General features: G+C 43.1%; 1 protein-coding gene and 1 pseudogene across 2 annotated transcripts; both read left to right on the top strand.

Annotated features, from left to right (window-relative positions):
- Positions 1-631: 631 nt before the first annotated feature.
- On the top strand, positions 632-24,867 carry slc25a44a (solute carrier family 25 member 44a). Of its 2 annotated transcripts, XR_016487122.1 has the most exons (5): positions 632-920; positions 20,213-20,904; positions 21,067-21,194; positions 22,483-23,742; positions 24,312-24,867. XR_016487122.1 is itself a non-coding variant. In XM_021564848.3 (4 exons), the coding sequence occupies exons 2-4, from the start codon at positions 20,268-20,270 to the stop codon at positions 22,672-22,674; spliced, it is 957 nt and encodes a 318-aa protein (XP_021420523.1). In that variant the 5' UTR covers positions 656-920; positions 20,213-20,267; the 3' UTR covers positions 22,675-24,867. The 2 variants fall into 2 exon arrangements, 1 of the variants encoding a protein (XP_021420523.1); XM_021564848.3 differs by having other exon boundaries at positions 656-920; positions 22,483-24,867.
- LOC149985148 (uncharacterized) lies at positions 11,453-12,986 on the top strand (annotated as a pseudogene).
- Positions 24,868-25,758: the final 891 nt, after the last annotated feature.

Below are 25,758 nucleotides of genomic sequence, written 5' to 3'. Positions count from 1 at the left end.
TTACCAAGCCTTGCTGTTCTGGACTTGTTGTACCTCATCCGTTTACTTTACGGAAGAGGCTTAAAGAGGCGATTGGCTGTTTTGTATTCTATGGACACACTCTCAATCGTTTTGCTTGTTCAGTAATTGATCACCTGTAGGCCAACAGTGCAGTGAATGGAGTACAAAGTGTTGCTCGGCATTTAGACCTCTGCCCCCCATGAAATAACACCACATTTAGATTCTAAAAACCCAAGTGAATAATCCCAACCCCACTTTTACTTCGGCACCTAGAAAAATATGTATTTCATATACAGTGTACTGTATTTGTGGCATTTATTTGACCTTGAAACATGTTTTAAAACTCACATTTAATGCAAATGTCACTCAAATATGAATCACTGTTAATATTTTACAGGTTAATGACACTTCTGCTGTTACGTCCCTTGCAAAAAAAGATTTCAGTTCTGAAAAAATGCAGTAACTGCAGGCGACTGTGGTATGTTGGATGCAGTAATTGCAGAAAAACTGCAGTTATATGGCACTGTAACTGCAGTTGTACTGCAAAATTACTAGAGTAAAAATGTTATTTTGGACGCAGTATTTGCAGCATACTGCAGTTGTACTGCACTCCAATTACACTGTAATGCAGTACTTTTTTTTCATAAGCGGGGGAGGGGACTTTTATTTTGAAAAAAATGTCGTGACCCGGAAGTACTTTTTTAATGTTGCTGACGAGACGCTCGCTCAAGCATCGGTGACCGTACATTTACGAATGGACGGCATGAATTTGACATCAAACCATATTCTAACTAGTCCGAATCCTTTCAACGAATGCTTATTTTTACAAGGCTGTTAGAACGCTATACATATAGTTCAGTTTAGCCGTGTGTAGCATAGACATGCCGTCTTGAGCTATGTGAAAATGGCTCTATAACACGGTAAGTCACGTTTCCTTGTTTTGTAAGGTCGTTTCACCATGTTTATTCCTACGATGACACATAGCTACGCTTTTTATCAACAGTTCATGCGATAGGTTTAACCAGAGCGCTCATGTTAAATTGTATTCTTCAATTGCGTGTGCGCTGTCTGCAGAAAATAGCTAGGTTTCCATACAATTGGGGATCGATTTTCATGCGAAAGTAATACATCCGCAAAAGAAAATATGCGAATGTTCCCACCAGTGGTGATTCCACCAAACGGACTTGTTGCAGATATATATCAGTGCGTGATGACGTAGTGCGCACATTTACTTTTTCGCTCAAGTTTTAATGTGCCGGAAAAAAATTGAAATTAAAATGTTTCCATCGCATTTTCAACTCTACCAAATAATGCATTTTACGACAAATTCCCACAATGCCGAATTAACATTCTGTCTGCATTTATAAAATTACACTGAAAAAATACGGTATGACATTTACTCGCATTAAAAACTGGATGGAAACATGGTTATTGTAGCCATTATTTGTTATCTAAAACTAACCCATTCCTAGACGCTAACTGCTTATGTGCCTATTGACGATAGTATCTTATGGTCGAGGGAGTTTTGTTAAGGTTTTGACACTCGTTCTGAACGTTAAAATGCATCGCATGTGGTACGGTTTTGGAAATATAAGTAACATATCTTTCATATCAGCGAGGAGGTAAAAAAAAAAGTTAAATTACTACCACCTTTATAGGGTTAGTGTTCCCACACAGCCATATCTCCTTGTAACATTGCATGTTTACAGAAGACCTACGTGGCCGCATGTACTAATTAGCTATCTAGTGTGCTCCGAACACCTGTGTGTGTGTGTGTAAGCGTATCATCACGGATTGCAAAGGGAAATCCAGCTGCGAGCTGCCCATTGACGCAGGCCTACCAGACTAGCTAAAAGCCTTCTGAATGCGTGCTTCGAGGCAAGCAACACTGAACAATGCATGAGAGCACCAGCTGTTCTGGACGACTTTGATCATGCTCTCCGTAGCCGTTGTAAGACCTTTAAACAGGTTAACATTCACAAGGCCGCAGGGCATGCGCTGACCAGCTAGCAAGTATCTTCACTGACATTTTCAACGTCTCCCTGAACCAGTCTGAAATGCCTACATGTTTCAAGCAGACCACCATAGTCCCTGTGCCCAAGAAGGCCAAGGTAACCTGCCTATATGACTATTGCACCGTGGTACTCACATCTGTAGCCATGAAATGCTTTGAAAGGCTTGTCATGGCTAACATCAACACCATCATCCCAGACACCCTGGGCCCACAATTCACATACCGCCCCAACAGATCCACAGATAACACAATCTATATTGCACTTCACAATGCCCTTTCCCACCTGGACAAGAGAAACACCCATGTGATAATGCTGTTCATTGACTACAGCTCAGCCTTCAACACCATAGTGCCCGCTAAGCTAAGGACCCTGGGACGGACACCTCCCTCTGCATCTTGGCCTTCCTGACGGTTCACCCCCAGGTGGTGAGGGTAGGCAACAACCCATCGGCCAAGCTGATTTTCAACACAGGAGCCCCACAGGGGTGCATGCTTCGTCGAATCCTGTACTCCCTCTTCACCCATGACTGTGTTGCCGCGCACAACTCCAATACAATGTTTACCAACGACACGACTGGTAGGCATGATCACCAACATTGATGAGATAGCCAATAGGGAGGAGGTCAGAGACCTGGTGGTGTGTTGCCAGAACAACAGCCTCTCCCTCAACATCAGCAAGGAGCTGATCGTGGACTACAGGAAACGGAGGGCCGAGCTCACCCCATCCACATCAACAGGGCTGTAGTGGAGCAGGTTGAGAGCTTGAAATTCCTCTGTGTCCACATCCCTAAGGATCTATCATGGTCCACACACACCAACACAGTTATGACGAGTGCACGGCAATGCCACTTCCTCCTCAAGGAGGCTGAAAAGATTTGTCATAGGCCCTCAGATCCTCAGAATTCTAAAGCTGCACTTAAACCACTTGGTATGGCAACTGCTTGTCATCAACCACCAATGGCGCTATAGAGGGTAGTGCGTACTGCCCAGTACATCACTAGTAGAGGTCGACTGATTATGATTTTTCAACACCGATACCGATTATTGGAGGACCAAAAAAAGCCCATACTGATTAATCAGCCAATTTTTTTTTACAACAATACTGAATGAACACTTATTTTAACTTAATATAATACATCAATAAAATCAATTTAGCCTCAAATAAATAATGAAACATGTTCAATTTGGTTTAAATAATACAAAAACAAAGTGTTGGAGAAGAAAGTAAAAGTGCAATATGTGCCATGTAAGAAAGCTAACGTTTAAGTTCCCTGCTCAGAACATGAGAACATATGAAATCTGGTGGTTCCTTTTAACACGAGTCTTCAATATTCCCAGGTAAAACATTTTAGGTTGTAGTTATTATAGGAATTATAGGACTATTTCTCTCTATACGATTTGTATTTCATATACCTTTGACTATTGGATGTTCTTATAGGCACTTTAGTATTGCCAGTGTAACAGTATAGCTTCCGTCCCTTGCCCTGCCTGGGCTCGAATCGGGAACACATCGACAACAGCCACTCTCGAAGCAGCGAGGGCCATGCAGAGCAAGGGGAATAACTACTCCAATTCTCAGAGCGAGTGATGTTTAAAATGCTATTAGCCTGCACCCCGCTAACTAGCTAGCCATTTCACATCGGTTACACCAGTCTAATCTCAGGAGTTGATAAGCTTGAAGTCAAAACCAGCTCAATGCTTGAAGCACAGTGAAGAGCTGCTGGCAAAACGCACTAAAGTGCTGTTTGAATGAATGCTTATGAGCCTGCTGGTGTCTACCATCGCTCAGTCAGACTGCTCTATCAAATCATAGACTTAATTATAACATAATAACACACAGAAATACGAGCCTTTGGTCATTAAAATGGTAGAATCCGGGAAACTTTAATTTCGAAAACAAAACGTTTATGCTTTCAGTGAAATGATTTATCTAACGGATGGCATCCCTAAGTCTAAATATTGCTGTTACATTGTACAACCTTCAATGTTATGTCATAATTATGTACAATTCTGGCAAATTATCTACGGCCTTTGTTAGGAATAAATGGACTTCACACAGTTTGCAATGAGCCATGCGGCCCAAACTGCTGCATATACTGCTTGCACGGAACGCAAGAGAAATGACACAATTTCCATAGTTATAAGAAATTCATGTTAGCAGGCAATATTAACTAAGTATGCAGGTTTAAATATATATACTTGTGTATTGATTTTAAAGAAAGGCATTGATGTTTATGGTTAGGTACATCGGTGCAACGACAGTGCTTTTTTGAATATGCGCTTGTTAAATCATCAAGTAGGCTGTGATTCAATGAGAAACTAACAGGCACCACATCGATTATATGCAACACAGGACACGCTAGATAAACTAGTAATATCATCAACCATGTGTAGTTAACTAGTGATTATGTTAAGATAAGTTTAATGTTAGCTAGCAACTTAGCTTGGCTTCTTGCTGCCCTCGCGTAACAGGTAGTCAGTCTGCCACGCAGGAGTGCAATGTAAGGCAGGTCTTTAGAGCGTTGGACTAGTGACCGGAATGTTGCAAAAACTAATGCCTGAGCTGACAAGGTAAAAATCTGTCGTTCTGCCCCTGAACAAGGCAGTTAACTCACCGTTCCTAGGCCGTCATTGAAAATAAGAATGTGTACTTAACGGACTTGCCTAGTTTAATAAAGGTGTAAAATAATATATATATAAAAAATACCAATTAACGATTGTTATGAAAACTTGAAATCGGCCCTAATTAATCGGTCGACCTCTAATCACTAGGGCCGAGATCCCTGTCATCACCCAGGATTTCTATGCCAACCGGTGTCAGAGGAAGTCCCTAAAAATTGTCAGCCTCTAGCCTCCCAAGTCGGACTGTTCTCCATGCTACCGCACGGCTGCTGCAGATCTACCTCAATTACATCGACTCGGTTATGGTACTCCGTGTATATAGCCAAGTTATCATTACTCATTTTGTGTTTATTTTTATGTGTTCTATTCAATCGCAAACCATTCACACAATGAAGTTATGACACAATAAACGTGCACAATTTGTTTTATAAAAAAAAATGTTTTCACCTTTATTTAACCAGGTAGGCTAGTTCTCATTTGCAACTGCGACCTGGCCAAGATAAAGTGTAGCAAATCGACACATACAACAACAGAGTTACACATGGAATAAACCAAACACAGTCAATAATACAGTAGAACAAAAGAAAACAAAAAGTCTATATACAGTGAGTGCAAATGAGGTAAGTTAAGGAAATAAATAGGCCATGGTGGCGAAGTAATTATAATATAGCAATTAAACACTGGAATGGTAGATCGGCAGAAGATGAATGTGCAGGTAGAGATAATGGGGTGCAAAGGAGCTAAATAAATAAATAAATACCAGTATGGGGATGAGGTAGGTAGATAGATGAGCTATGTACAGGTGCAATGATCTGTAAGCTGCTCTGACAGCTGGTGCTTAAAGCTAGTGAGGGAGATGTGAGTCTCCAGCTTCAGAGATTTTTGCAATTCGTTCCAGTCATGGGCAGCAGAGAACTGGAAGGAAAGATGACCGAAGGAGGAATTGGCTTTGGGGTGACCAGTGAGATATACCTGCTAGAGCGCGTGCTACGAGAGGGTGCTTTTATGGTAACCAGTGAGCTGAGATAAGGTGGGGCTTTACCTAGCAGAGACTTAACCTGTAGCCAGTGGATTTGGCGACGAGTATGAAGCGAGGGCCAACCAACGAGAGCGTACAGGTCGCAATGGTGGGTAGTGTATGGGGCTTTGGTGACAAAACGGATGGCACTGTGATAGACTACATCCAGTTTGTTGAGTAGAGTGTTGGAGGCTATTTTATAGATGACATCACCGAAGTTGAGGATCGGGAGGATGGTCAGTTTTACGAGGGTGTGTTTGGCAGCAAGGGTGAAGGATGCTTTGTTGCGATAAAGGAAGCCGATTCTAATTTTAATTTTGGATTGGAGATATTTAATGTGAGTCTGGAAGGAGAGTTTACAGTCTAACCAGACACCCAGGTATTTGTAGTTGTCCACGTGTTCTAAGTCAGAGCTGTCCAGAGTAGTGATGCTGGACGGGCGAGCAGGTGCGGGCAGTGATCGATTGAATAGCATGCATTTAGTTTTACTTAACGTTTAAGAGCAGTTGGAGGCCACGGAAGGAGAGTTGTATGGCATTGAAGCTCAGCTGGAGGTTGGTTAACACAGTGTCCAAGGAGGGGCCAGAAGTATACAGAATGGTGTAGTCTGCATAGAGGTGGATCAGAGAATCACCAGCAGCAAGAGCAACATTGATGTATACAGAAAAGAGAGTCGGCCCGAGAATTGAACCCTTTGGCACACCCATAGAGACTGTCAGAGTTCCGGACAACAGTCCCCCAGAGTTCAGTGTGTCAAATCGATCAGAGAAGTAGTTGGTAAACCAGGCGAGGCAATCATTTGAGAAACCAAGGGTGTCGAGTCTGCCAATAAGAATGTTGTGATTGACAGAGTCGAAAGCCTTGGCCAGGTCGATGAATACGGCTGCACAGTAATGTCTCTTATCGATGGCGGTTATGATGTCGTTTAGAACCTTGAGCATGGCTGAGGTGCACCCATGACCAGCTCTGAAACCAGATTGCATAGCGGAGAAGGTATGGTGGGTTTCGAAATGGTCAGTAATCTGTTTAACTTTCGAAGACCTTAGAAAGACAGGGTAGGATATATATAGGTCTGTAGCAGTTCGGGTCTAGAGTGTCACCCCCTTTGAAGAGGGGGATGACCGCGGCAGCTTTCCAATCTTTGGGAATCTCAGACGATACGAAAGAGGTTGAACAGGCTAGTAATAGGGGTTGCAACAATTTCAGCAGATAATTTTAGAGGGGGTCCAGATTGTCTAGCCCGGCTGATTTGTAGGGATCCAGATTTTGCAGCTCTTTCAGAACATCAGCTATCTGGATTTGGGTAAAGGAGAAATGGTGGGGCTTTGGCGGGTTGCTGTGGAGGGTGCCGGGCAGTTGACCGGGGTAGGGGTAGCCAAGTGGAAAGCATGGCCAGCCGTAGAGAAATGCTTATTGAAATTCTCAATTATAGTGGATTTATCGGTGGTGACAGCTCGCTTCAGAGCAGTGGGCTGCTAGGAGGAGGTGCTCTTGTTCTCCATGGACTTTACAGTGTCCCAGAACTTTTTTGAGTTAGTACTACAGGATGCACATTTCTGTTTGAAAAAGCTTGCCTTAGCTTTTCTAACTGCCTGTGTATATTTGTTCCTAACTTCCCTGAAAAGTTGCATATCACGGGGGCTATTCGATGCTAATGCAGAACGCTACAGGATGTTTTTGTGCTGGTCAATGGTAGACAGGTCTGGAGGGAACCAAGGACTATATCTACTCCTAGTTCTACAGTTTTTGAGAGGGGCATGCTTATTTAAGATGGTGAGGAAGGCACTTTTAAAGATTAGCATCATCTACTGACAGGATGAGGTCAATGTCATTCCAGGCTACCCTGGCCAGGTCGATTAGAAAGGCCTGCTCGCAGAAATGTTTCAGGGAGCGTTTGACAGTGATGAGGGGTGGTCGTTTGGTCGCAGACCCATTACGGATGCAGGCAATGAGGCAGTGATAGCTGAGATCTTGATTGAAAACAGCAGAGGTGTATTTGGAGGGCGAGTTAGTTAGGATGACATCTATGAGGGTGCCCGTGTTTACTGATTTGGGGTTGTACCTGGTAGGTTCATTGATAATTTGTGTGAGATTGAGGGCATCAAGCTTAGTTTGTAGGGTGGCCGGGGTGTTAAGCATGTTCCAGTTTAGGTCACCTAGTAGCACGAGCTCAGAAGATAGATGGGGGGGGCAATCAATTCACATATGGTATCGAGGGCACAGCTGGGGGCAGAGGGAGGTCCTATAGCAAGCGGCAACAGTGAGAGACTTGTTTCTGGAAAGGTGAATTTTTAGAAGTAGAAGCTCAAATTGTTTGGGTACAGACTTAGCCTGCAGAGTTCTGTATTACTATCTATCTTTGCAGTAGATTGCAACACCGCCCCCTTTGGCAGTTCTATCTTGGCAGAAAACGTTATAGTTAGCAATGGATAATTCAGGGTTTTTGGTGGTTTTCCTAAGCCAGGATTCAGACACGGCTAAGACATCTGGGTTGGCAGAGTGTGCTAAAGCAGTGAGTAAAAGAAACTTAGGGAGTAGGCTTCTAATGTTAACATGCATGAAACCAAGGCTTTTACGTTTACAGAAGTCAACAAATGAGAGCACCTGTGGGGTGGGAGTGGTGCTAGGCACTGCAGGACCTGGATTAACCTCCACATCACCAGAGGAACAGAGGAGAAGTAGGATATGGGTACGGCTAAAGACTATACAAACTGTCCGTCTAGCACGTTCAGAACAGAGAGTAAAAGGAGCAGGTTTCTGGGCACGATAGCATAGATTCAAGGCATAGTGTACAGACAAAGGTAAGGTAGGATGTGAGTACATTGGAGGTAAACCTAGGCATTGAGTAATGAAGAGAGAGAGATATAGTCTCTAGAGATGTTTAAACCAGGTCATGTCATCGCATATGTAGGAGGTGGAACAACATGGTTGGTTAAGGCATATTGAGCAGGGCTAGAGGCTCTACAGTGAAATAAGACAGTAATCACTAACCAGGACAGTAATGGACAAGGCATATTGATATTAGAGAGAGGCATGCGTAGCCAAGTGAACATATGGGTCCAGTGAGTGGTTGGGCTGGCTGTGGACACAGCGATTCAGACAGTTAGCAGGCCGATGCTAACAGTTAGTAGGCCGGGGCTAAACAAGCTAGCCGCTAGTAGACCGGGGCAAGCTAGCAGTTAGCAGACCGGGTTAGCAAGCAGTTAGCAGGGGCTAGCAGTTAGCAGACCGGGTTAGCAAGCAAGCAGTTAGCAAGGGCTAGCAGTTAGCAGACCGGGCAGGCAAGCTAGCAGTTAGCTGACTGGGTTAGCAAGCAAGCAGATAGCAGGGGCTAGAAAGTTTGCCTTTGGGGGACGTCACGATGGGGGTAAGTCTGTTTTTGCCTCTTCGTGCGGTGACGTCGATAGACCAGTCGTGGAATTAGTAGGGTTCCAAGTAGCTCTAGGTAGCTAGCAGGCCTAGCTGGTTAGCATAATGGGCCTTCAGCGGCGTCGCGCCTGAAGGGCCTGTTGGGAGTCCTCGGGCAGATTATGTCGGTATTCCAGTCCTTAGGGGATCTGCGGGGTTCCATGCCCCATACCGGCTGTAGAAGGGGTCCGGATATTGTAGCTCAGGAGTATACTTCGGTGGTAGCACAGGAGCCCTGGCCGGGCTAGCTTCAAGCTAATTGGTGCTTGCTCTGGGATGGAAACGCTAGCCAGGAGTAGTCATCCGGGATTGCGGTTAGCTAGTTGTGAAGATCCAGATGAAAATGTTCAGTTTGCGGTAGGAATCCGGGGATAAAAATAACAGGGCGTGGTAGAGCACATTCTGGAGAGAGAAGTTCATCTGGGCGCATGGTCAACCCGACGTCTGCATTGGCAATGCAGCATTTACGATGATACGACCTCCGCAGAAGTCAGGGCTTTCATGCTTCTTGCGCTTAGCGGAACAGCACAGAGCTGTCGTCAAGGTAGTCAGTCGGTTTGTGTTTTCTACCGCCAACCAATCATATCAATGCGGAGCTATACAGAGTCCTCCACATTGTTTCAAAATTTGGGAGGCGATGCGGTATGGAGCTTGATTTGGTCTCTGCATGCCTCTGGAGGCTTAGCAGTTGCATCACACCCTCCATATGGAACCTCTGACCACATTTTTGGATTAAGCATGAATTGCCTTTTAATCTAGGCGTCCGCAATGGGTTAGTTCACCGAGATGGGCGCCAATATATATGTTGCTGCTCAAATTAAAACAATCTTGGTTGACCAACAGCCTAACGACCAAACAATCTACCAGTCGACTAATTGGGGTCAGCCCTAATAAGTAGTCACTAGTCTGTTTGCTACACATTAACTTAAACTAAAATCTAAGTTTCATCTAGACACACTTCATGCAGTATGAAGGGTTCCCACGGGTCCTTGAAAGTTTGTGAATGAAAAAGTTTTTGAAAATAGACATGGGTCATTGAAAGTGCTTGAATTTATACATTTTGTGCAAGAATAGAAATTGAAGTTCTTTTAGTTTATTTTTAAACATTTTATGTCAGTGATAGGCTACGTTCTGCTGTCTGCGTGTGTGTCTCCCGCTGTCTGTGTATCCTTGTTTCACGCGCCACCTGCCTCAAGAATGCGACGGTCACGTGCGTGCATGAGTGATTGAAGTCGAATGGTGCAGGTTAAACAGTGGCAAGCAAGCGAGAAAGCTAACGATAAGCGAACCTTCAGCTATGCCTGGAAAATGTAAATTCCAGGACTCGTGGCTCACCAAAGACATTTACAAAGACTGGCTTGTTAAAGATCCGCGGGGCATCCATGTGGCCCAATACAGAGCCTGCAGCAAGTCAATAAAAGTTCACGCCATGGGCGACGCAGATGTGATGAGCCATGCTGCTGGAGAATCACACAGGACGGCACTCTGCAAGTTAAAAGCAGGTAGGTCCTACCCCTGGTAACATGTAGAAAGGAATACAACAACTTACTTAGTTAGTTACTAACGTTAATTAGTTAGCTAGATTATTCGGTCTCTTTGTGGTTAGGTATATAAACTTTAACGCTACATAATTATTCGATAAAATTAACTTTTGCTATGTTGTTAGCTAACGTTATCTAGATGTCTGTCAGTTCTCTCACAGAATCACACCTGTCAATATAGTGCTAGCAAGCAAACGTTAGCTAAGTATAAACTGTCACCTGTAACATGAACTTATTTTTAAGAATGTTATGTTTGTTTTCATATTTCATATTCTCTCTCTGTGACACACACACGTTAACACACAGGCTAAAAAAATATATTGATTTTAAACACTTATTTATGTTTCTACTCTTAGGTGTGCCGTTCTCAGAGACGTTCCCAGACTGTGCAATAGCCAAGACCTTCGCATGCGGGCCAACAAAGTCCAGCTATGTGTGCACACATGGCTTGGCTCCTCATTTCAAGCACTTGTCTAAAAAACTGTCTGCTGGGGAGGAGGACTATGTACTTCACTTTGATGAGAGCCTTAACAGAAAAAAACAGTCAAAGCAGTGTGACCTTCACGTCCGTTTATGGGATGAGGAAAGTTGTGACGAGGTTTTACGATTCTAAATTTATGGGAGATGCGACTGCGTTGGACCTTAAAGCGGTCTATGAGAAGAGCACCGAAGATATACCAAAGAAAAACATGGTTCAGATCTCCATGGATGAACCAAATGTAAATTGGTCATTTTACTCAAAGGTTGAGAAGCCCCGTGAGAATAAAATAGTCCTACACCTTATAAACATGGTTGCGGTCTCCATATTGTACATGGAGCATTTCAGAAGGGAGTGGAAGAAACGGAGTGGAAAGTCGACAGTGTACTGCATGCTATGTACCACCTTTTGAAGGGTACTCCAGCCCGTAGGGAGGACTACTTTAACATCATTGGATCATTAGATCCCTAAATGCCACTTAAGTTTTGCATGATACGGTGGGTTGAAAATGCGCCTGTGCTTGAAAGCGCTTTAGAGTATTTAGCCCATATGGCAACATATGTGAAGGATGTAGAGAAGAGATGTCCAAATCCAGGCACAAAGTCCTTTGAGGTGATTGAGGAGGCTTAAGGACCCTCTCATGACAGCAAAACTGAATTTCATCTTGTCAGTGAGCAAAGAAGTGACACCATTCCTCACATGCTACCAGCCCGATAAGCCCATGGTGCCATTTCTCTCTACAGACTTGATCAACCTGCTTAAGAGCTTGATGAGCAGATTCATTAAGCCAGACCTCATGAAAGAAGCGAAAACCCCTCAAAAACCTTTTGATGTCGAGGTGACCCAGTCATCCAATCACATCGACTCCTCACAGGTCGACTTGGGCTTTGTTACTCGAAGAATTGTGAGAGACTTGTCCGCAGGGAAGAAAATATTGGACTTCAAAATCTCTTGCAAGAAGTGTAGTTATTTTTTTTTTAACCTTTATTTAACTAGGCAAATCAGTTAAGAACAAATTCTTATTTTCAATGACAGCCTGGGTTAACTGCAGAATGACATTTGTACCTTGTCAGCTCAGGGATTTGAACTTGCAACCTTTCGGTTACTAGTCCAATGCTCTAACCACTAGGCTACCCTGCCACCCTAATGTATGCTCACAACTGTTAACAAACTCTTTGAGAAATCTCCATTGAAGTGATCTCTGGTCTCGCATCTTTCTTTCTTGGATCCAAGGGAAATGGCAGGGCACAAATGGAAAAATGCTGTGTACAGCAAAGTTGAAGAAGGCCCTGATCTACCTTGTAAATAGTCATTGGGTGAAGGAAGGAGATTGTGATGATGACATTCGACAATACTCATGTTTTATTGATGACATTGTCCAGGCCCAACACTGTTTGTAAACTTTGATCCTGTCCAAGACAGCATGGACACATTTTTACATGAGTAATGTCAAAGAGCTCAGAAATCTGTGGAGATTTTGCCACCAACTCCTCTTACTGTCACACGGGCAAGCCTCAGTAGAGTGTGGATTCTCCAGCAATTGGCAGATTGAAGTGTAGAACTTGAAGGAAGATTCATACGTAGCACAGCGATGTAAAAATGTGTGCATTGACAGACCGCTGCAGATGTCAGTGGCATCTGCAAGGCAGAGGTATGTGACACATCAAGAAGAACAGAGACAGAGAAGAATGGAGGAGCAAAAAAACAAAGAAAATACCTTTATAGGTGAACTTAAAAGGGAAGAAAAGAAGACTGACATGGCATAAATGCTCCCAAGACCCCAGCAGACAAATTTGCACTCAAAGCGGAGAGCACAGGCAACCTCACTCTTATTGCCAAGTCCAATAGCCTGAGAAAGGGTGTTAAAGATAAGTGCACAAATAGCTGAAATAGAAACACTACTCAACGAAAAAGTGAATGACCTGAAAAGCAAATGAAGGGGCATAGCAGCAAAAAGCAAGGGTTGGGCACTGGTTTAACAGTTTGAGAAAATACTCAATGAGCAAGTGCTAAAAAATAAAATAAAAAAGCAAATGAACCAAAAAGGCCAACAACCCCAGAACACAATGGTTGGGCAAATGTTTTATTTATTTTTATCCAATTAATATATCTAATCTTTTGTTGCAAAATATTTTATTTATGGTCATGTGTTTTTGTTTATCTATTCATTTGGTCATGGTCATGGAAAAAAAGGTTGTTTTTGCTCTGCGACATGTTTTATGTGGTGAAGCTGGTGCTAATGAAATAAACGAGGAGTTACTTAGCTCTTCAACTCGTAAATAAGTCAGTCTTTATCGCTCAACTTACACAATATATTGTTTTGCTGTGCTGTTAGAGAAGGCAAGAGACCACTTAGTCTGCCATCACTGTAACGCAGCACAATTGAGAAGTTTTCACACATTCAAGCCTCTCTTTTTAATTGTTGTCTGTGAGCTTCTATAAAGCCTGCTAGTTCTCATTATAAAAATGATCAGTGTTGTAACTAACCTTGATCCACATCTCAAACTATGCCATGTTGGGTCCTTGAATTTGAGGGAATTGGGACTGGAAAGTCCTTGAATTATGTGTAGGAACCCTGAGTATGTTATAAGCTAGATTTGCATAGGTATTCCTCAAGTACAACTGTGTTATAGTACTAAAATTGAATGTGAGGTTCAACAGACCATTTTTGTCACAGACTATGATTCTTTGTCATTTCAGCAAGCCATGACACCCATCATCTCAGATTGTTCTGAAATGATTTCTGAAGTTAGAAACATGAGAGAAGCATTCCTGCAACATTGTTGTTGAAATATAATTTGAGATTTGAAGCTAATTGATTGCACCCAAGTTGTCCCTTTTTTAAAAATTAGGATTCACATAATATTCCATAAATATAGTAGCTAACATCCGATTTGGACCAAACATCATCCTACCAATGACATGAGGAATCCAAATAAATGGTCGAAAGCCATCCACTGACCCCCGACACCACACCAAGCCCACCCCAACGGCCAGTGTACATAATCAGTTCTCTATGTCTGACAAGTTGTCAAGGTATGATCACAAATATCCTACCAACGGGACATAAACTGTAATATTACTATATCGTGGCTGAATGACGACATTGATAACATTCAGCTGGCGGGATATACGCTGCATCAGCTAGACAGAACAGCACACTCCGGTAAGACGGGTTGGTCTATGTATATTTGTAAACAAAAGCTGGTGCACGAAATCTAAGGAAGTCTCTAGATTTTGCTCACCTGAAGTAGAGTATCTAATGATAAGCTGTAAACCACACTATTTGCCAGGAGAGTTTATCTATATTTTTTTGTGGCTGTTTATTTACCACCACAGACGGATGCTGGCACTAAGACCGCATTCAATGAGCTGTATACGGCCATAAGGAAACAGGAAAATGCTCATCCTGACGCAGCGCTCCTAATGGCCGGGGACTTTAATGCAGGGAAACTTAAATCCGTCTTCCTTAATTTTTATTAGCATGTTAAATGTGCAACCAGAGGAAAAAAAAACTCTAGACCACCTTTTACACCACACACAGAGACACATACAAAGCTCTCCCTCGCCCCCCATTTGTTAAGTCTGACCATAATTCCATCCTCCTGCTTGCAAGCAAAAACTAAAGCGGGGCGCACCAGGTCAATAAAGTGGTCAGATCCTGCAGATGCTAAGCTACAGGACTGTTTTGCTAGCATAGACTGGAATATGTTCCGCAATTCCTCTACCATTGAGGAGTACACCACATCAGTCACTGGCTTCATCAATAAGAAACCATGGATTACAGGCAACATCCGCACTGAGCTAAAGGCTTGAGCTGCCACCTTCAAGGAGCGGGACTCTAACCTGGGCGCTTATAAGAAATCCTGCTACACCTTCAGACGAACAATCAAACAGGCAAAGCGCCAATACAGGACTAAGATTGAATTGTACTACACCGGCTTCGACGCTCTTCCGATGTGGCAGGGCCTGCAAACTATTACACACTACAAAGGGAAGCACAGCCGCGAGCTGCCCAGTGACACGAGCCTACCAGACGAGCTAAATCGCTTCTATGCTCGCTTCAAGGCAAGTAACACTGACACATGCATGAGAGCATTAGCTGTTCTGGACGACTGTGTGATCAGTCAGGTGTCTGATTGTTCCTGATTGAGTTTGTTATACCAACATGTTTCAAGCGGACCACCATAGTCCCTGTACCCAAGAACACAAAGGTAACCTGCCTAAATGACTACAGACTCGTAGCACTCAAGTCCATAGCCATGAAGTGCTTTGAAAGGCTAGTCATGGCTCACATTAACACCATAATCCCAGAAACCCTAAACCTACTCCAATTTTCATACTGCTCAAACAGATCCACAGGTGATGCAATCTCTATTGCAGTCCACACTGCCCTTTCCCACATGGACAAAAGGAACTCCTACGTGAGAATGCTACTCATTGACCACAGCTCAGCGTTCAACGCCATAGTGCCCTCAAAGCTCATCACTAAGTTGAGGATCCTGGGACTAAACATCTCCCTCTACAACTGGATCCTAGACTACCTGACGGGCCGCCCACAGGTGGTAAGGGTTGGTAACAACACATCTGCCACGCTGATCCTCAACACGAGTCCCTCGGGTGTGTGCTCAGTCCCCTCCTGTACTCCCTGTTCACCCACGACTGCATGGCCAGGCGCGACTCCAACACTATCATTACATTTGCAGACGACACAACAGTGGTAGGCCTGACAGACGAGACAGCCTACAGGGAGGTCAGAGACCTGGCCGGGTGGTGCCAGAATAACAACCTATCCTTCAACGTAATCAAGGAAAAGGAGATGATTGTGGACTACAGGAAAAGGACCGAGCACGCCCCCATTCTCATCAACAGGGCTGTAGTGGAGCAGGTTGAGAGCTTTACGTTCCTTGGTGTCCACATCACCAACAAACTAACATGGTCCAAACACACAAGTCGTGAAGGGGGCATGACAAAGCCCATTCCCCCTCAGGAAACTAAAATGATTTGGCATGGGTCCTCAGATCCTCAAAAGGTTATATCACTGCCTGGTACGGCAACTGCTCAGCCTCTGACCGCAAGGCACTACAGAGGGTCATGCGTACGGCCCAGTACATCACTGGGGCTAAGCTGCCTGCCATCTAGAACCTCTATACCAGGCGGTGTCAGAGGAAGGCACAAAGAAATGACTCCAGCCACCCCAGTCATAGACTGTTCTCTCTGCTACAGCACGGCAAGCGGAACCGGAGCGCCAAGTCTAGGACCAAAAGGCTTCTCAACAGCACATACCTCTAAGCCATAAGACTTCTGAACAGCTAATCAAATGGATACCCGGACTATGCATTGTGTCCCGCCACCATTTTTAAAAATGTTTTTATTTTATTTGTATTTCTTTACTTATCTATTGTTTACCTAATACCTTTTTTACTTAACTGCACTGTTGGTTAATGGCTTGTAAGTAAGCATTTCACTGTAAGGTCTATGTGACGTCACTGGCCGCGGGCAGGATTTGGTACTTTAACACACGCACACATTCATCACTCCCTGCTCCGTTATAAGATAAGTTAACAATGTGGGTCGACACACAAATTAACTTCTGTCTTAGTACATACATTTCACACTTGTCAGTGTTCATATTTAATATAAGCAATATTTATTATACTTATATATGTTGTGGAAGAGCGCGTTGTTTGTTTGTTCTATTCCTCTCTATCTCTAGCTTCCGGGTATGCTGGATAAGGACCCGAGCTAAGGGAATTGGGCTGACTTTGTAGTGCCTGTCCCGAATGGTTCATTCATGTAAATGGGCATATTGAAAGACAGTCAGCAGTGATGTAATTTTGACATCCTCCTCCCTCATGTGGTACCCTTCCTGTAGGCTCATCCTGACATGACCCTCCAGCATGACAATGCCACCAGCCATGCTGCTCGTTCTGTGCATGATTCCTGCAAGACCGGAATGTCAGTGTTCTGCCATGGCCAGCAAAGAGCCAGGATCTCAATCCCATTGAGCACGTCCGGGACTTGTTGGATCGGAGGGTGAGGGCTATCCAGTCTGTTGGATAGCCCAGTCTGTTGGATAGCCCTTGTTGGATTGGAGGGTGAGGGTGCTATCCAGTCTGCTGTTAACTGGATAGCAGCATTCTCAGTTCTGTGATATCTACAGACTCCGGAGTTGCAGTTGTTCCATTTCACGATGTGATTTGCGAGCCACACATTCTACATGATGTGAGCCAGCTAGGTAGGCTACAATGGACAAAAAGTTCAACGCATCTCGCTTGGGTACAATATTGTGTTTCACTCATGCTTTATAGACCTAACTAGACCTACCGTATCAGGGTACCCAAACATAAGATACAGGATCAGATATGTGAATGCGCTCTAAGCCATTTTACGTTGGCAAACGACATGTTTTGCAGAATGATAACAATAGCGAAGCTCAAAACAACCTGAAAGTAGCTAGTTGTTAACCCTATACCAAAACACACACGTGCGAAGCTGGCTAGGTACCAAGCAAACTTTTAGCTAACATAAGCAAAATAACAACAGACAGTGTTCCCCCTTTCATCAGTGATGCTACTGTATTAGCTAGCTAGCTTTGTAGCATACCATCTCTCTCAGAAAGTATCGCTTGTGTTCAACAAAATGGATTATAATGTTGCGGATAAAGTTTTGTATGGCACAATTTCATGTGTACAACATCTAAAGATCTGCTTCACGATACTGAGAGCTTTGCCTTTTGTAAAAGGACGTATTTGGGTGTTGGCGCCTTTGTTCATGTTTTTTGGATGGCCTGGAACTCCAGAATGAGGCTCAGGAAGTTTGAGTAAGTTTATCAAAAACAAGTGAAATTGCAACAACAACTGTCTGGAACCTTCTTTAACCTCTCTGGGGTAGGTGGGACGCTTGCGTCCCACATGGCCAATAGCCAGGGAAAATGCAGAGCGCCAAATTCAAATACATTGCTATAAAAATCTAACTTTCATTAAATTACACTTTCCCAAGATAGCAAATTAAAGCTACACTCGTTGTGAATCCAGCCAACATGTCAGATTTCAAAAAGGCTTTTCGGCGAAAGCATAAGATGCTATTATCTGATGATAGCACAACAGTTAACAATGAGAGCGTAGCATTGCACCTCTATCAAAATGTACACATGAAGTGATGTTCGTTCTGAGCTAAGGTACTTCTTCATTACTCAAAGGAAAAACCTCAACAATTTCTATAAACTGGTGACATCCAGTGGAAGCGGTAGGAACTGCAGGAAAGTCAATTAGAATTCTGGATTCCCCATGAAAACATATTGAAAAGACAGTGACTTCAAAAAAATTAATCTGAATGGTTTGTCCTCGGGGTTTCGCCTGCCAAATAAGTTCTGTTATACTCACAGACATGATTCAAACAGTTTTAGAAACTTCAGAGTGTTTTCTATCCAATACTATCCAATACTGCATATATTAGGATCTGGGACAGAGTATGAGGCAGTTCAGTTTGGGCACTCTATTTATCCAAAAGTGAAAATGCTGCCCCCTACCCCAAACAGGATAACATGCCATTTTCATGAACAAATACAGGTTAGAGTCCTGAATAGTAAAATTCTCATTTTAATGGAGCAGATGGTGCTTGTTTGGCCAAGAAAATTACCTTGCTCCACAGCATCAGCAATTCCAATCCAGTACTTATAGTAGCAAACTACAATTCAAGAACTCTGCCAGAAACCCACAGCTTCCATCACTTTGTACGACTCTCCAAAAGCCTTGTGGATACAAAGAGTTTTCAAATACACAGATAATGCTATGAAATTTGACTTTGACCATGGGAAACCTATTGATGAGCAGACAAGGGTGAATATGCGTGTATCTGATATTCTAGTGTTGCTGCTATGATGATGATAACTGGATTGCCAGCAGCATACCACCTTGCATACCACTGCTGGCTTGCTTCTGAAGTTAAGCAGGGTTGGTCCTGGTCAGTCCTTGGATGGGAGACCAGATGCTCCTGGAAGTGGTGTTGGAGGGCCAGTAGGAGGCACTCTTTCCTCTGGTCTAAAAAATATCCCAATGCCCCAGGGCAGTAATTGGGGACACTGTCCTGGCTAAATTCCTAATCTGGCCCTCAAACCATCACGGTCACCTAATAATCCCCAGTTTACAATTGGCTCATTCATCCCCCTCCTCTCCCCTGTAACTATTCCCCAGGTCGTTGCTGCAAATGAGAATGTGTTCTCAGTCAACTTACCTGGTAAAATAACAGATAAATATAAAAATAAAAATTGGAATAGCCAATTTTGTGGATGATGAAAACATGGACGTAAATGTGAAATTCATGCATCCAAGTTATCCAGCGAGACAATTTTCTTGGCCAAACAGAGAGGACATATGCTTGTTTTTGGTGCAGAACATCTGCACCGTTAAGGAACAAACCACTGCAACTGGTTGCCAATATCAATTTGGATGTAGCGACATCACTGCAATAGATGCACTGAGCAAAGAAAGAATGAAATGAGGAATGAGTAGTCCTCAAGGCAATTTTTTGGTTTTATATGCTTTTTATTTGATGTATGTTCTAACTTAAATCATCATTTGAAGGTTCAGTCTTAAATTAACATTGAGGGTGTGGGGGACATTCATTAGCACCATCTTGTGATCAGAACCTGGTAATATGCTGTTGTATGATGGTACTTAAAAAATTCAATGACTCATTTCTCTGAACGGGGGAACATGGCCATCACCAAGTTCACTGAGAATACATTACATGGGTATGAAGAAAGAAACAATACTCCTAGTCGCAGCGTCATAGTACTCGTCAGACAGAGAACTGATGCTGTATACTTGCCGTTGGGGTGGGCTTGGTTTAGTTTGGGGTCAGTGGTTGGCTTTTGACACTTTATTTGGGTTCCTCACGTAATAATTGCTGTTAAGAGGTCTGGTTCAAATCAGATGTTGGTTACTATATTTATTGAATATTCTATCAATTGAAATGGCCAATTTTGGTGCAATCAATTAGCTTAATTTCTCAGAGTTCAAATTGTCTTTAAATAATGTTTAAAAAAAACAATCTGAGATGGTGAGTGATGAAATCTTATTTTTGTGCTTTTTGAGACCTGCCTCAATGTCCTTCTCTTGGTCCATCAGGTGTTGTGGAGGGCGCGGTCCATTCAACAAGGAGCTGTGGACACCAGCAGGCAGGATGGAGGAGAAGAAACGCAACATCCGGATCATTGAATGGGAGGACCTGGACAAGAAAAAGTTCTACTCCCTGGGTGTGTTCATGACCATGACCACCAGGGCCACAGTCTACCCGTTCACCCTCATCCGCACCCGGCTGCAGGTGCAGAAGGGCAAGTCCCTCTACACAGGCACCTTTGACGCCTTCTACAAGATCCTGAAGGCGGAGGGCCCGCGAGGCCTCTACCGAGGCTTTATGGTTAACACCTTCACCTTGATCTCAGGCCAGGCCTACATCACCACCTATGAACTGGTAAGGAAGTACGTGTCCCAATATTCCAGCAATAACACAGTGAAGTCTCTGTGGGCAGGGGGAGCGGCGTCCCTGGTGGCCCAGACCATCACTGTGCCCATAGATATGGTCTCTCAGCAGCTCATGATGCAAGGCCAGGTGGGACACCTGAGCCGCTTCAAGGTCAAACCCAAAATAATGATGGCGACATCCAAGAGCAAAGTGACTTTCGGACAAACCAGGGACATTGTGGTGCAGATATGCGCCGCTGATGGTTTCCGGGGATTTTACCGGGGATACGTGGCATCCCTCCTCACCTACATCCCCAATAGCGCAGTGTGGTGGCCTTTTTATCATTTTTATGCAGGTAGGCGACTCTACCTGCCACGGCAGGCAGATACTAAGCAAGCAGTACTAGATTTTAGCTAGGTTTTGTATGATACTACATGACATGGGCAATTCTAAAGCTGCTTGAAATGCATCTGATATGTTTTTGCGCCTTACATTTTCACTATGTTCATGTTTACAGAGAACCTTTCCAAACTAGCCCCCAGTGATTGTCCTCACCTGCTTCTGCAGGCTATCGCTGGGCCAATGGCAGCAGCCACAGCCTCCACCATCACCAATCCCATGGATGTTGTGCGGGCCAGAGTGCAGGTAAAACCACAAGTATATTGCTTTGTCTGTACACAATCCTGGTTATGGTTTAACTGAATGAAGAGTGACACATTCATATTCAGTGTTATTGTCTTAGTTAATCCTTTTTGTAATCACTGGTGACATGGTTTACAAACCATTTCAAGTTTACCATACCAGACCCTCGTTTTGGATATACAATGCATTTGGAAAGTATTCAGACCCTTTCTCCACATTTTGTCACTTTACAGCCTTATTCTAAAATGGATTAAATAAAAAACTACACAATATCCCATAATGACAAAGCGAAAACAGGTTTATAGACTATTTGGCACATTTATAAAAAATAAAAAACAGATGCCTTATTTACTTAAGTATTCAGACCCTTTTCTATGATAGTTGAAATTGGTGCATTGATTGGAAAGGCACACACCTGTCTAGATCCTTGATGAAAACCTGCTCCAGAGCGCTCAGAACCTCAGACTGGGGTGAAGGTTCACCTTCCAACAGGACAATGACCCTAAGCACACAGCCAAGACAACGCAGGAGTGGCTTCGGGACAAGCCTCTGTATGTCCTTGAGTGGCCCGGACTTGAACCTGATCGAACATCTCTGGAGAGACCTGAAAATAGCTGTGCAGTGACGCTCCCCATCCAACCTGACAGAGCTTGAAAGGATCTGCAGAGAGGAATGGGAGAAACTCCCAAAATATGTGCCGAGCTTGTAGCGTCATACCCAAGAAGACTCGAGGCTGTAATCACTGCCAAAGGTGTTTCAACTGAGTAAATGGTCTGAATACTTAAGTAAATGTGACGTTTTTTATTTGTAATACATTTGCAAACATTTCCGAAAGCCAGTTTCTGCTTTGTCATAATGGGGTATTGTGCGTAGATTGATAAAAAAAACAATGTAATACATTTTACAATAAGGCTGTAATGTAACAAAATGTGGAAAAAGTCCAGAGGTGTGAATACTTTCCAAATGCACTGTATTTTAGGGGTATATACTGTTCAAGGCACTTGAGTTTAATTCACTATATTTTACAAAGCAGGTTCAAGGGGTTTTCAGGCCAACTTTTACACACATGGATTTTTCAGGGGATATTTGAACGTTCATAAGAATGATTTGCCTAGCTTAAATACATAGCCAGAAAAATTCCCATGTTGACCAAGAAACAACGGAGTCGGCATTTGTCAAGACTCTAAAGGGACTCCTCATTTGTCTTTCTACCTCGATCCATCTATTTCTCTATGAACTCTAAAGGTATTTTTTTTGAGTGATATCAACCTTTCTCACTGTGGCTCCTAAGGTGGAGGGCAGGTCATCGGTCATTGCAACCTTCAAGCAGCTGCTGGCAGAGGAAGGACCCTGGGGGATGACTAAAGGGTTGTCTGCCCGCATTATCTCCTCCACCCCCACGGCCGTGGTCATCGTGGTGGGCTACGAGACCCTCAAGAGACTGAGCCTGCGGCCTGAGCTGGTCAACTCTAGACACTGGTAAATACCAGAGGGACAACCAGGGACAGACCCGGGCTAGACTGGGCCAGGTAGCCAGGGACACTGTCAAACACAGACAAAACATACCTGGCTACCTGGTCTCCCATATTGCCGATTCGGTTTGCCTTTGAAAAAACGGTTGCCTTTTTTATGTTTTAATGTGAGGTTGGTGGATTTTATCATGCTGTTTGGGCAGAGGAATTATGATTCATACCGTTTTGTTTTCAGGGAATACAACTGTAGATATTGGAACTTGTCAATTAGAGGTATGGAGAAAAATGTGTGCGTTGTTGCAGCAGAGTAAGCAAATTAAAGTGTAATAAGGAGAGTCGTTTAATTTACCAATTATAAGGCTTGGTAAATTTGACACTGGGTTAAACTGGTTTTCAAAATGGACTCTCACAAACCCTCTGTTGCCCTTAAAAAATGGTGTTTGTTAACTTTAAATGGTACATGTTTGTCAGCTTTGTATTGTTCATGTATTCACCCAATGGTTGCGTTTCACTGGCAAAGGTAATGTAGACAACCCTGCTGAAAGCCTGTCAACAGGGCAGGTTATTACATTCAACAAACAAGTTCTCTTCCTTTGGTGAGAAAGGACCAGGGCTATGTTGAATAAGAGCAGAACTGCTCTCTAGTACCCTTTTTCTCTGAATATGATTTGTGTAAAGCAAGTTATTCAAAGTAGGCTTGGGAAACACTATGGCATGGTGTTGAGGAAGCACCAGTAATTTTACATCTCAATTTAAAAACAGTACGACCTATTCCTGCCCTCAATGCTTGTGGACTGTTGGGAATAGTACACTATATACAAAAGTATGTGGACACCCTTTCAAATTAGTGGATTGGGCTAGTTCAGCTATACCAGTTGCTGACAGGTGTATCAAATTGAGCACACAGCCATGCAATCTCCATAGACAAACATTGGCAGTAGAATTGCCTGAAGAGCTCAATGACCTTCAACGTGGTACTGTCATAAGATGCCCCCTTAAATGTCTACCCTGCTTAACTGTAAGTGCTGTGAGTGTGAGGTGGAAACATCTAGGAGCAACAACAGCTCAGCCGCAAAGTGGTAAGCCATACAAGCTTACAGAATGGGACCGCTGAAGTGCATAGCGTGTAAAAAATAATCTGTCCTCGGCTGCAACACACTATCAAGTTCCATGCTGCCTCTGGAAGCAACAAAATAACTTAGGCTTCTGTGCGGGTGCCCATTTTTATTTTTTTTACCTTTATTTAACTAGGCAAGTCAGTTAAGATTCTTATTTTCAATGACGGCCTAGGAACAGAACATTTCATGAAGCTCCAGACTAAGATCACCATGCGCAATGCCAAGCAGGAGCGATGTAAAGCTTGCCGCCATTGGACTCTGGAGCAGTGGAAATGCTTCACCATCTGGCAGTCCGATGGATGAGTCTGGGTTTGGAGGATGCCAGGAAAACACTACTTGCCCGAATGCATAGTGGCAACTGTAAAGTTTGGTGGAATCCCCACAGAAATGTTCCAACATCTAGTGCAAAGTCTTCCCAGAGTGGAGGCCGTTACAGCCGGAAAGGGGGGTACAAACTCCATATGAATGTCCATGATTTTGAAATGAGATGTTCAACAAGCAGGTGTCCACATACTTTTGATCATGGCGAGGCAGCCATTTTAGGAGTCCATTGTCCTGAAACATGCCACAATAAAATGCTATATGAAGTGTTTCTTGGCCAAAATTAAATTTAGCAATTTGATTAATGGTTTCTAAATGTACTACATACATTTCATGGAGGTTGTGTTTTGAATATTTCCTTTTTCTGTAAGTTGTAGACTGAACTGTTGCACTTCATTGATTTTAGTTCATGAAATTAACCTTGTTTGTAAGCATTCACGCATTATGAATTTGCCCATCTGCTCATACCTTCCACATATGAGTGGTGATATTTGGCACTATGCTCAGTTGTGAAGTATACCCATGTTAACTGGATAGGGTGTTCTGATTTCTTCAATGAGTTTCAATTAGCAACAATTTCAGATCACAACTGTGTTTTGGATAAATAAAGTAAATAGATTTGCACAAGTTATTTTAACTTGATGGAAAATGTCAAATACAAATCTAAGTTTCTCCTAATGCTTAGCAAAAAATCATAACTCATGAATTTGAATTGCAAGGTCATTGACAGTTTGTACAATAAATTGGACTTCACACTTTCAGGAACAGGCCTACTTATGTAACAACCCTAGTGTGCCTGAAGCTGATTTGATCCTCAATGTTACACCAATTGCCGTTATCCCCTAGATTTATCATCGCCGCCACTCCTTAAAAGAAACATTTGGGATGGTAACGTTTGTGTAAAATTAAATGACTAAAATCAGTATGTACAAAAGATAATGGACATATTTTAAAATAAGATCTTTGAGAACTAATCACCAAAATAAAGAGGTGTAAGGGAGAATAAAAGTACAAATGTCATGGTATGGAGCCCCCATTGACTCAAACATAAAATCAATCAAGAAACATAACACTGCATAAGTGATGACAATATGTAGAATTGCAGGAAATTAACTTACGTTTTGTCTGCACCCTAAACTTTCAGCCTGCCAAATTGCCATCTAATACCAATTTTCTTCTTCTAGTAAAAACCTTGTAGTGCCAACGTATATTAGCATTTCATACTTTGGGGGTTTTCAATGAGGTAAATGCGGATGGGAAACCCCATGCTTCAGCATCAGTTGGGGATACATTTAATCATCTTTTTTTTTAAATTAATTCTACAAAAATATAATCTCATGGGGCTGCATGCCCCCAGGTAAAGGAAAAAAAATCCTAGGGGAAACTTCTGTGCCACCTTGACATGGGCAGTTGGGCAAAAGTCCCCTTAATGTGAACCCATTTTCCTTCTCTACGACAGGCATGGCAAAGTGCAAATGTGTCCATTACGTTGCAGTTTTCTTAAAACACTTTGGAATAGGAATTAATTCTATATGCAGTACTGATTTTTGGTCACAGGATGGAGCACTGGTTTGCAAGACCTTCTTGAGCATGGTGTGTAATGTAATAGGATAACTAACTGTAGCCTTGGTGCCAGCCTGAGATGGAAGTTCATTT

The sequence above is a fragment of the Oncorhynchus mykiss genome, chromosome 2 (assembly GCF_057628025.1).
Source record: "Oncorhynchus mykiss isolate SJ-2025 chromosome 2, ASM5762802v1, whole genome shotgun sequence".
Classification (NCBI taxonomy): Eukaryota; Metazoa; Chordata; class Actinopteri; order Salmoniformes; family Salmonidae; genus Oncorhynchus; species Oncorhynchus mykiss.
The sequence above is the reverse complement of the archived record's forward strand: the minus strand, read 5'-3'. Positions and strand labels throughout refer to the sequence as shown.